Raw genomic sequence first — 13390 nt, 5'->3', positions numbered from 1 at the left:
CTATTGCTCATTATTATGAAGGCAGGAATCCGGCTGGCAGTGAGGAGGCGAGTGTACGAGCACACTTGAGTCCGGACCGCGGTAAACCGCGATCGCTGGCTGCGCGTACTTTCGCGCTTCCAGCGAGCGCGGATTTTATTGATGAATCAGGGGCATTGGGTTGGTTATCTTTGTGCTCTCCTACCTTATAAACAAGCTCTTAGTTTTATATAGTCAGCACTAGGCAAGAAATTATTACTGTTTAGTTCACAGTGCTGGCCCATCAAGTATGAGCCCTGATGATCTGTACAATTATAAAAATACATTTTTTATAGATATAAATCTAGAAGGACTCTTTCATATGTATCAAGTAATTTATGTTTGTAAAGATAAGAGCTTCTGGAAAGAAACATTAAACATACTTTAGTGTGATACATTAATATTTTCTATGTCCATAAATTACATGTTCACTGAACTCCGGCCATAAAAACAGCTACACCCATCAGCACTTCTCTGAATAACCCAATTTCTGCTTCTGACATATGTAGATCTATGTTTATTAGGATACTTCAGATAACTGCACTGTGAATCACAAGTCCAGCAAAATAACACTGCTGATAGATTTGTGGTTTTAAAAAATTGCTAATTTAAAAGACTTCCTTTGATTAGATAATGCATCCTTGTCTCAGTCCTCTCTTTTTCGTACAATACAACTACAGTAAATATGATACAACTACATTGAATGCATGCTTTTAAGGGAAAACTTGTGCACTTTGTTGGGTTATTTGGTTACCTCACTGAAAATAAAAACTGTTCATTGAGAGGGGTTTGATAATCTTACTATGGTTTTAGGGACCTGATAGCTTGTATAGTCATGTTAAAAGTATGTATACCCGTGAGAGTTATTAATGTGTTTAACATAATTAAACAGGCAAACATTGGATCTCTATTTAAACAGCCCCTACAGATAAAGGTGATACATACAACATTTGCCTTTTCAACCATTTATTAAAAAATAAATTAGCAACAGATGTAAAGATTTGCTGTGGAAAAAAACGTATACCTTCCACCCCATAAACTGGCATTGCCTCCTTTTTTAGTTTAGGGCAATCTCTCTCTAAATGCAGATGCATGAACTTTCACACCAGCAAGAATTACCTAATGATCCTGTGAATTTTATTTTTGAGATTCTTTATATATTTTTTTTGTACATCAGTCAGTCTGAATTTGCTGGCTCAGCCAGTACTGGGAAAATAGCAGTCATTTGAAATCAGTCCATGTTTGCTTAATCACTCAGCTTTACTGATAAAAATGAATCCTCTCCATCCTTGGAGAGCTTTAATGAATCAGGCCACTAAACTCTATCACTGCCTTCCTTGACGAACATAAAATGCGAACAGTGAAGTTGTTTAACTAAATACAAACAATAATATTGTTAATGGAATTTTCACTTTGCTTAACAAATTCATGTTGCAAAGAAATAATACCCAATCATCTGCAAGGAAATATAAAACAGAAATATTTTTCCTTGCACACAAATAAATGGCTGTATCAGCAAAGCATCATCTAAATTACTAAACTAAGTGAATTATCCCTTGAAGAGTATTGACTGTGCTCAGTGAACTACCTACAAAAATAAATGGTTTATTTTCTGTAAAATCATCAAACCTCATTCGATCTGTCAAGTACTGTTTATCTAAGATAAAATAACAAAAAGCCCAAAGACATGTAATTTCCTCTAGGATAAAAGTATTGTTTTGGGCACCCTCTGTAATAGGATTTTTTGTTTGGGAGTGGTGATTGTAACTATATTGGTGCACTTACAACAACAAAAAATGTTGAGTACTGTCCTTAATATTTTTTTTGTTTGTTCTTACAGTTATGTTTTCAGAACAAACTTTCATGAATGTACCCCTACTTTTTCTCTGATCCAAGAAGAGAAGAATTAGAGGTAGATCCATGAAAGTTTGTCCTGAAAAAGTAACTGTTAGTGCAAATAAAAAGTAATAAAGACAGTACTTAATTGTGTTACTCTTGGAGAAAAGTTCTATCTTTTTTAGAGCATATTAGAGCACACAGCAAGTGCACCAGCTGATTATAACAAATCAGACAGTCCCAGTCAGGACTGCAAATGGCATGATGAAACAAACATCATTTTATTGAGATCTGAAAAAGATATGTATCTGCAACAAAGTTTGCTGTGCATAGATCACCTAAACGGGGTTGTTGTTTTTTCTTAACATAAAGTGAAGTGAGGTTAGCTGTACAATGGAGATAAGATCCTTAATTTTCGAATATAGTTCCAGTTCTTTAGCTGTAGTGTTTGCTATGCCAGGTATTGATAACTATTTGTACACAAATTCACATACAAATAATAAACTGACGACTAATAAATATAGTGTACATGAACACACTGCACATTTGGATGCTCAAAGGCGTGTAAAAAAAAAAAAACATGGGGCAATGAAATGGACAATCCATGGGGCAATGACCACCTACATATATATTTCCAGTATTCTAGTATTTCTTGTTATTTATATAGCCAATGTAGAACTTGACACCAAAGGGAACACTCCCAAAATGTACAAGTGTTAAAACCCAACATGATTTATATCAAATTTCCTTTTTCAGGGGACATTGATGAGTGAAAGCATTATGACCAATGTGAATAAATATGAACAAAGCAGTGCTGAATAGTTATAAATAAAATAAGTGGCAAATCAATTTGATGAATGTGTTAAGAATTATATCTGGGACTTAGAGGATCTCAACAGTAGTTTTTTTCCAGCTGTTTCTCACATGTTGAAGGGCTGAGTCAATATTTCATTTAGTGAAAACTTCCTAGTGAATACTCAGGCACTCACATGGCTGCATTAATCATGGCTGCAATGAAATGCATTCCCCTAAGGAGTATAAGAACTGATCCCGAGGTTTCATTTGTAAAACACAGCTTCTTAGTACTTGGGTTTTGATGGTGTTATCTCTGGCTGCACATGAAAGTAAGCAGTCGATCGGAAAACTTTACGGTTAATTCCGTAGCAGGTATCAAGGGGTTATATAAAGTTCATTATTGTATAGTGTTTGAAGAAAGTCAAGCCTGAATTCAACAACTCCATAATTTTTAATATCCCATTATTCATAAAATGTCCAAGAAATATAATCCCTTGTCCAAAGAATAAAAAATGTGAATGCTGAATTGATTTATCCAAGTCCATAGCTGACAAAACATTCATGTATTATTAAATTATTGTAGACAAACACTTGAAAAGCATACAACACACGAGCACACATTCAATATTTTTTTCTAGATACATTAAGTTAGTGGTCATGTAAGGAAGACTTGCATTCAGCTGGATTTACCAGGACATCCACCTTTTTTACTTCCAGAAAAAATAGATGTTTCCCATGAGCACATACGAATTATTAAGATATAAAACAATGTTTTAAACTACCTTAACCTTTCATCATTGTAATATCCTATACCACTCTCTCGTGCATACTTTCTCTCTCTATATGTTATATATTATTTTAAAAATGTGTTGAGATGCACTGAATGGACATGACTGGGCCATAAAAAACTGCTGAATCCACTCTTTTGTTTTTTCTTCCCCCAAAGGGGTACAAATAAAGATAAGCCATCCAACACCATCTGGGTGAGAAAATGGAACGACAAGCTTGATCAAACTCAACATGCTTCTGTTTTCTTTATATGATACATGAAGTAATGGTAACAGTTTAAAGAGGTTATCCAAAGCTATATTTGGCTTCTTGGGTTAAAAAGTTTATCACCTTTATATTTTTTTCATACATTTGCTAAACTAGGATCTCACAAATGTATTGTCCCCAAATCTTCCCTGGCCAAAGGTAGAACCATTTTTTTTAGTGCTAAGGCAGTTTCTTCTGACACAGAAACCAAGACCCCTTTTAGGAAAGTGTCAGATACCTATGATGTATGGTTGCCAACATCACCTTCAATTTCAGGCAAAACATCAACTCTAACGGATGTCCCTTTATTGTAAAAAGATATATCCGGCTTCCAGTCACAGTTTCTAGTTCTACTGCCAAAATAGGCTTTTGGCAGTAGAACTAGAAACTGGGGGGACATATGCCTGTCTATGTCATATCCTGCAGGCTGATATAATATGCGGCAAAAGGCAGCCACATTTCCCATTCCTTGGCACTACATAATATCCCAGTTTGCTCTCACAGAAACAACTGGGTTTCTGGGTGAAGAGGCAGTTATTTTTCTGATGCCCATGGGTGTTCCATTCCTTTCTTATGAGCCCCTTTAGCTCTTGTACCAAAAGGAACGGTCTTTGTGGCAAATAAAGATTAACTGGAATTGTTTAAATAGTGTAGCACTCTCATCGCTCAATAGTTTCAATTATCAGCCTTACAGTGACATTCTGTTGTTCTTACTGGTTAACCAGGGCTGGCCTTACATTTGGATCTGAGAAATATCTGACTTATCGGGATCCAAGGCTCCACCAATACTATATGCTATTTGTAACTAACAGGGTGCTCCCCAAAACAAACAGAACATTGCTGCAATTTTTTATGTTTGTTAGCGGGCATCCTTTTCACCAACCAAAAGGCTTTCACAGCAGAGTCATGAGCAATAGTAGGCCTATTTATATATAAAGGCCTGTGCATAGCTGAGACTAATAAGTAAAATATAGACACAAGAATAGGGGCTTTATCTCACCAAAACATTACAAAACCTCCAGACTCAAGGAGCATAAGAGAACCTATTCCGCTGTCATTCCTTCACCAGACACCATGCTTTGTACACAAAGGTCCTGGGGGCCACCACATGCTGGCACAGGGCAACCAGCCTTCCAAAGCTGAGCAGGGGCTTGCTATAGGCGAAGAGTGTGGTGTTGGATTAGGGGACTGGCATCTGGCAAGCACTGATGCTTACAATGGCATAAAGTTTTACACTTTTGGGACTGGAAGGAAAGAATCTTTATAAGTCTAGGTTAAATTGCTTACTGGACTGTCATATAATTATGCAAAACTTAAAATATATCTGCACAAAAAAAAAAAAAGCCAAGAAGGGTTGACATTTTGGAATCTAGCATGAATAAGGATTGTGTTTGCAAGTGTTTGTGTGGGGAAAATGTAATGGCAACAATTTATAATAACAAAAATATTTTTTTCTCCTTAGCATTCCTATCTTTATTTTAAAACTGAAGTCTGCTATGAAAGTATGGCATATGGTAGCAAGCACAAGAATGTAGTAATATTGGTATAGCAGCAATTATATTAGGAATGTATACCAAAAGAAGGCATATTTCATGTAGCCATGTTGCAGTTGTATTATTCCCTTGATACAATAAGTTTTATTTTCATGTTCATAGAAATCCTAAGGTTGTACGCATGATTTATATATATTTTTTTGTTTATAGCTGAGTTTCTAAGTGTCATCATCTGTTCTATTTTCACATATATTCACACAGCAAACTGGAAGGTAAACTATTGTGCAAAATAAAAAGCTTTAAAATAAATCACTCTGCAAACAACAAATCTTAAGAGCTTATAAGGATATAGAAGTGGAATATTCGTTTTTTTTTTTTTGAGTCACTTATCTGACCACAACCCAACTGTACCTGCATTTCACTTGCTAAAGATAAAATTAAAGACAGAATGACGCAAAAGAAACACCAACCAAAGACAGTTGTAGTGAAGCCTTTCAAAGGATGACTATGATAGAAAACTAAGACATGCCCTAGGGTCCCAGACTTTATACAGTCATTGCCTGCAAAATATTTTTACCAAAGTACTGAAAATCAATTATTTAACATTTACGGTTCTTGTTATATGTTAGTTATTCCAATTACTTTTTAGGAGGGCAAGAGAAATATGTGCATAATCTTGGTAATTTTCAAATAGCTTACATACATTTTTTGTTACACTTTTTTAGAAAAACTGAAAGTCTTCATGTCAATCTAGATTGCCTAATTGTAAGTCCACTGTGGTGCCATACACAGCCATAATTATAAATACTGGTTGTACTTGTTATGTTCTATAAATAATTTTTTAAATCTTGTAATATCCAAAACAATATTAAAAAGATAATTTAAAATATCCAAATATTGTAGCTAATTACTTAATCTGACTCACTTTGCAAATGGCCTACTGTATAATTTGTATAATAATACAATTTACAAATTATTTGTTGGGAAACTGCCTTTAGATTATCTGTATCTTGGATGTAAGGCTACATAGACACGTCAGATGATCCCTGAGGCGATTATCGGATGAAAATCTGGTGTGTGTACAGCGGTCGCCGTTCATTGTTCATGGATCCATCCTGGCGGATCCACGGACAATGAACAAATGTAATAGAAAAGAAGAGGAGGGAGCATATTGAGGTGCTGCTTGCCCTCTCCCCTCCCCTCTCCATAAAAGAGAACGGCGCTCTATGTACAGAGCTCATTCATGCATCTTTCAGTCCTTAGCCGTTGGAAAGGATTGTGAAAGATCCTTTCCAATGAGAATTATTGCACATGTGTACACAGCATTGTAAACAAATTCATGTTGCTTAAGATTACTCTAAACATTTTAGTTCAATAATAGAAAATAAAAAATATTGATGTTATTGCCATGTTTTGCTGTATTGTTACATATCTCTTTTAATAAAAAATATAGTGAAGAAAAAAATATAACTTCACAACCTAAAAAGAACTTAGGAACTTTCTAACATTTCCATTTTACCATACCTGAAGAAAAGTAAGTAGAGGACAATCAAGTCTGAGGAAAACAAACCATTTACATTATCAGCACAGGAGCTTTCTGCCTCTAATACTGGAAATTGGCTGTTAAGTCAAATGATTGCTCCTCTGAGAACCTAATAACCTGAATGGGGAAATGAACAGCAACTTCTTATGGGTATAATGTTTATAAACCAAATCCCTTAAAAGTAATAAGTAAGCACTGTAGTGTCACACCTCTTTTTTATGGAACACTTGTTTCATACATTGTATATAGCTAAACATTTTTCAAATAAAAGTAATACTTAAAAATGTGAAAAATAAATGTAAAAGCTTCCTTATGTGAGGTCTTTAAAATCTTATTTTAGGAAACACTTCAACATATATGAACACAGGATAAAAATATTGTACCTGGGAACTGTTTATTGTACATAGTAAAGCTGAAACGCTTAAGAACAAGCTGGTTTTATAGCTCCCCTAGGATCCTAATTCTTAAACAGAAATAAGTTAATCAGAAATTGGTAAGACATAGATTTAGAATGTATTGCTTGAAAAAAGCTACATTATAAACTGTCCTTCATTTAAGTTTTATCTCATTTTGTTCATAGCAAAAACAAAATAAAAACATAATATTTTGCTCAAATCTACACATCCCTATATGTTCCAATGATAGGGATAGGAAGCTGTGTTTTTTTATCTTTCCTATTTACAGAGATATAAACTTTGCTCTGCCTGAGACCAAACAGAAAAAGGTATATTACCGACACAGAAAAATAGACAACTGGTCTATTGTCATTGTGGCCTAAAGTGTACATGTAGTACATCTCTGCAATACATGCACATTTCTGTGTTTGATTGCTTTACCCATTCTGCAAGTACAGAATATTACCCGCTGATCTACTACAAATACACACAGCTCCCAATTTATGTTATGGTCTGACAACCAGTTTTCAGAGACTGGCATCAGCCCTGCCTATGATCTTTTCCTAAAATACCTAAACCATCCCACTGTCCTATTTTCTACAACACAACAATTGGGGGCTAGATTGTTCTGTGGTCCTAAATGAAAATTGGGACTGCTAAATGCACTCCTAATTTACCAAAGATCAGTGTTCGCCCCAGAAATTTTTTTCAGCCGGGTGGGGGGAAACTGTAGCCTGGCTTGTTAGAATATACAATTTTTCCATTTTTTAGATTATACCTTCACAGTCCAGTGCTGTGTATTTTAATCCAACTCCCTAAAGTTTCATGTTTTATTAGTGTAATACCTTGTAGTAGTGTAATATTGTGATCAATGTGGATTAACAAATTAGCCTTAGCTCACATTGGCAGTAAAAAATGCCCCTCCTAAATGACTACTTCTTGGCAACTGCTGGGCACCTGGGATTGGTAACCCGTGATAATTGCTGGGCACCTGGGATTGGTAACTTGTGATAACTGCTGGGCACCTGCGATTGGTAACAGGTGGTAAGTGCTGGGCTTTTCAGGCCTAGCAGTTTTTCAAGCAGCAGTGGCTCCCGGCGAGAGGTAAGTGAGGGGTAAACGCAGCAAATGCAACCTTACTGCCAAAGTGAATTCAGCCTAACTTCAGATATCACCTCCTAGCGCTATACCTAGGTAACACAAAGAGCATCATGCATGTGATTCCAGATGGGGGCAGGACAGCCAGTGCCCTCCTCTCATCACTTCCAAAAACAAAAACTTCCTGTGAATTTAATCAATCCGCAGTGTGATAGCTGTGTATGTAAAGTCTGCTTGTCAGACTCTGCAGCCTAAGAACTCATTGTGTTCAATCCTTAAGATCTCCTAAATTGTTGGTTGTAATTAGGGTACACAGGGGACTCTCATAGCTACTAATAACCAACATTTCTTTTTTTAATTTCAGGAATTTTAAAATATGGGGATCACGAGTTTAAAAACTTGTAGAAAATGAACATTTGGGTTGCTGTTTTGTAAGAAAATGCACCTAGGAGCTCAAATTTGAAAAAGCAAATAAAGGACCCCCGGGGCCACTTACATAGTAAGAAGCATTGGGGGGTGGCCCCCCTAAATATTTTACCTACCTTTAACCAAACTATACCTGTAATACTATGCAGCCCTTTCTGCTTCAGTCCTGTGGGGAGGTGCAGGAAACTGAAATTGTAGGTGTAAGTGGGGAACAGATGTATAAACCCCTAACATTTCATTAGCATGGCATCATTAGAACCTAAAAACCTCTGTCCATCAAATTGTCCACTTCCCTACCTTGAACCCCAATTTCTCTAGAACAGAGAGGAGCAGATAAACAGAATCATAGGAGCAAGTGGGGGACACTTCTGGCTAACACCCCCCAAACTTTCATCTCCATGGCATCAATACATAAACTCTGCCCATCAAAACATGCTGCCCTGTTACACATGACTTACCCTAGCAGTACCTAAACCCCAATTTCCTTTTGATGGGCAGGGTTTTTTATGTTCTAATGATGCCATTGTGATAAAACTTTAGGCAGTGTTATCCACAGATGTTCCCCACACATTTTCAGTTTCCTACACCTCCCCGATCTAGAGAAATTGGGTTTCCAGTGTTAGAAATGGGCAGTAATGTGTAACAGGGCAGTGCGTTTGCCAAAGTAATGAAATTTTAGTGTGTGTGTGTGTGTGTGAGGTTATCGAAAATTGTCCCCCCCCCTCCCCACACCTACATTTTGCGGCTTTGTACACCCCACCATTCTAGGGAAATTGGGGTTCAAAGAAGAAAAGCAGACCGTGTAACATAGTATGACAGTTATAGATTTGTGAGAGATAAGTATAAACTTAGGGGCCCTTCCCCAATGTTCCTTTCTATGTAAGTGGCCCTGGGGGTCCCCAATTTGCATTTTTGATTTAGGACTCCCAGGCGCACTTGCTTTTAATACTGCAACCCCAATGTTGTATTTTCACTAGATTTTACAAATTTGATCCCCATATCATAAAATTTCTAAAAGCTTGGGTGCTGAAATTGTGAATAGTGCTAACTATAGGAGTTCGCTGTGTACCCTGAAAATTACAAGTCATTATGACATACAGTTTAGGGGATATGCAGCTTTATACAAAGACAGCTGTAAGGCTGAGGAATGTGACATGTTGCATTTACACACATTGCACTGATGACGTCATTACACACGCCCACTGGGCGGATACATTGTTTGCACGATGTTTCTTTTTTCTCCAAAAGACTTGGCACAGCTATGAGAGGGGGAGGGACAGCCCGTGTCCTGATCTCCTCATAGCTGTGCTGTGCTCTCCTCACTCCGCCCTGCTCTAATCAGCTAACAGCGGAGAATGGAGCGAGCAGAGCAACCTCCCCGATGTTCGTTCAAAGCTGCTATAAATGTGCCGGGCGGAATAATCACAGCAGGTGGGCCGCAAATATTTTATATAACAGAATGAAATGAGAATGTGTCAAAAACGCCATGCAAACCAAACAACCAGTGCCTAGACAAATCCATTTTCAATTATGCAACCTCAATAAAATATTTTTTAAATCTGCCACAATGTTTATATAATGCAGAATAGCAGTCTTTAGATGTGGTGGCTGCATCACACTTCTTCTATTTTCACTCAGTGATTCTGCTAGTATTGAACGTCCTGTCCTAAGGAGACAACATACACATCATACCAAATCTGAAAGAACAGTAGAAATTGTCACCTTAAGAGTACAGAATACTTTCCCCTCTGATCTTTTACATAATGTAGAGGGAGGTGTTGTGTAATTACTAGAGGTCAACTGGATAGGGCTGAATACACTGGGCCTGATTTAATAAAGCTCTCCAAGACTGGAGAAAATACACTTTTATCAGTGAAGCTGGGCAATCCAACAAACCTGGAATGGATTTCTTTAAAGTCTTTAATTTCTTTAAAGTGTATTAATTCCCCCACCTACTAGATTGTAAGCTCTTCGGGACAGGGTCTTCTCCTTCTGTGTCACTGTCTGTATCTGTCATGTGCAACCCCTATTTATTGTACAGCGCTGCTTAATATGTTGTCGCTTTATAAATCCTGTTTATTAATAATAATAAGAATATTAATAATAATAAGAATTAAAAAGTCATTTGTTATCAAATGTTTTGAATCCTGGACCAGATCTATTTCAGGTTTGCTGGACACCCAGGCCCACTCTATGAGATTTCAGAGCAAATAGTTCACATTCAAGAATTTGTCAGCTGTGGTAGAAGAGAGGATAATACAGTGCCATTAGCAATGCTAATTATTTATTTTCCGACCTGTTACAATATGCTTGCATAACTTCAGCAATGAGATGTAAAGTTTTTGGCTAGTTGATTGGAGAATTTGGTTCATTTTTAATTTGTTTATTATCATATGTGGTGGAATGGGCACTTAATAAATTGGAATATTCTGATAAAAGTACATGATTATTGTTTAAGCTCTAGGCATTAATGTTGATAATGGCTGCCATATGGTAGATTTTCACATATTCATTTTTTGAGAAAGAAATATCTGCACCAATAACTTTGATATTGCTTCTGTAATATAATGATGTTAAAATGTTGGAAAGCTAAACATTTAGCTTCAGGGTTTTAAATGAAGATGAAGTGCCATCTGCTGGCACAACATGAAAGTGAACGTGGACTGGTATAGCCAGCCTGATTCACTTCAGGTATGATGATGAGGTACAACACTGCCATCTGATGGCCACACAGGAGACTGCCATGCCAGAAAACGTGAATTATAATACACATTTCCTTCTACTTTTTGCAGTAAAGGAATATAAAGTTCCCTAGTGATGTTTATATTCTAGTCTATTGAATGCAATATACAAACAGATGAAGGTATGCTTTAGTGCATAATTGCACAGACACATTGGGCCTGATTTATTAAAGCTCTCCAAGGCTGGAGAAGATATACTTTCATCAGTGAAGCTGGGTGATCCAGCAAACCTAGTATGTATTTCTTCAAAGTCATTTGCTATTTGTTAGCAAATGTTTTTAATCCTGGACCAGATATATTCCAGGTTTTCTGGATCACCCAGCTTCACCGATGAAATTGTATCCTTGGAGAGCTTTAATAAATTTGGCCATTATCTGGATTTCACCATGTTTGTGTGCCTTCACCCTTGGACAAAATATGTGACTTCTTAGAAGAAACATATTTATATATTTAAAAAAAAACACTACCTGTTGTATTAGGAAACATGTACATAAAGAAAAATGATTGTCATTGCTGGCTTTGGTTTGAAAATGCTAGCAACCTGCCTTGAATATTTTTAGACACTTACAAGCAACAAATATGCAGATCAGAAAAGTAAGAGTCAAGTTACACCTCCTGATAAAAATAGCTGTTCTAGTTCAGAAACTACTGAAGCCACTTGATAAGTATGACAGCTAGAAAATATTATTATAGAAAAATAACCAATGGCAGCCTCCATATTACTCACTATAGGTATGGTTTAGTTGGAGATGTCAAGATTGTCATTACCTAGAAGACCTGGGACTCTCATGTGGTTCTAAAGGCTGCCAAGCTATCATGACAGGTTTTCTCTGAGAGATTGTTTAAACTACAATTTACCTCCAGCTGGCTTCTTGAAGAAAAGGATTCTTGCTCACTCTCAGTCTGTTTAAACTCAAACAGCCATCCAACGACTCGGATACTGCCTGTAGCTCTTAAAATAAAAAAAAAAGTGTAAACACCTGTAAAAAAAATCATGTATAGCAAAAATCCATGAAATAATTCTTTCACCTACCTGATAAGCAATTGTTACTGAGGTCCAAGTACTCCAAGGAGACAAAGGAATGAAAGGGTGAAAGATGTGACACACTACAAAATAAAACCAGAAATATGAATGTATGTATTCATGGAATTCAGAAATACCAGCATGTGCAGTCACATCTGTAACATTACTTCCATGTTCATGATGATACAAAACAGAACTGCCAATGATGTAAATACAAGTGGTTTCTAGCAGATCTGTACAGTGATGTATCAATTTCAGTGGCAGAGAGAAAGCTGATTACAGAATTAGCGAGTACAGAAAGAAAAATATAAATGTTGGTATACTTTCCAGAGAGCCTGGATTTCCCTTTCAGCCTCGTGACTAGTTATGATCTGATGTAATACAGCAGGTTTAACAGTTTATTGCTCCACATTGCTAATGATAAATACAATTTATTACGTACCTGTTCCTTGAGACTGAAAACATTTGCAACAAAGGTAGCCAATATGACGACATATCATTCAATGTTGTGATGTTGTTATCATCCAGATACATTTCTCTAAGCAGCACATGATTATTCAGTTTAGGAATCTGTAAAAAGCAAAATCACTTTACTTAATAAACCTTTTTACTGTGTTTTGGGTCTTGTTTACAGTGTCCACTGCAAGAATAGTTTATGTTCTCAGCTGTCATGTAAAAATCTGCCTTTTGTGAAAAATCATAATTCTCTGCTTGCTCAGACACTGCATCTTAGCAAATACTCTGATTTATGTATTTTTTTGAACAACCAATTTATTTTATATATCTCGTTAGCATGAAGCCAATTAACACCTCATTTATGCTTTGTAATTACTCTGCTCTGCTTTACTATGCAGACTGTAGCCAATTAGACCATTAAAATATTCACAGCAGCACATTGTTCAGGAAGACCAGATTCACTTCTCTGTGTTGTAGTAATATGTGCATTACCATGCAGGTTATCTTAACACACAGTAACTTACATACCA

The 13390-nt window shown here is 36.5% G+C and overlaps 1 protein-coding gene across 1 annotated transcript in view; it reads right to left on the bottom strand.

Annotated features, from left to right (window-relative positions):
• LRRIQ1 (leucine rich repeats and IQ motif containing 1) overlaps positions 1-13390 on the bottom strand; it is a 92671-nt gene that overhangs the window by 56171 nt on the left and 23110 nt on the right. Inside the window, exons 11-13 of the mRNA XM_072399016.1 lie at positions 12847-12974; positions 12414-12487; positions 12239-12332 (exon numbers count right to left, since the gene is read on the bottom strand). Of these exons, the coding sequence (XP_072255117.1) occupies positions 12239-12332; positions 12414-12487; positions 12847-12974 (296 nt within the window). The remainder of the gene's footprint in view (positions 1-12238; positions 12333-12413; positions 12488-12846; positions 12975-13390) is intronic.

The sequence above is a fragment of the Pyxicephalus adspersus genome, chromosome 2, assembly GCF_032062135.1.
Source record: "Pyxicephalus adspersus chromosome 2, UCB_Pads_2.0, whole genome shotgun sequence".
Lineage (NCBI taxonomy): Eukaryota > Metazoa > Chordata > Amphibia > Anura > Pyxicephalidae > Pyxicephalus > Pyxicephalus adspersus.
The sequence above is the reverse complement of the archived record's forward strand: the minus strand, read 5'-3'. Positions and strand labels throughout refer to the sequence as shown.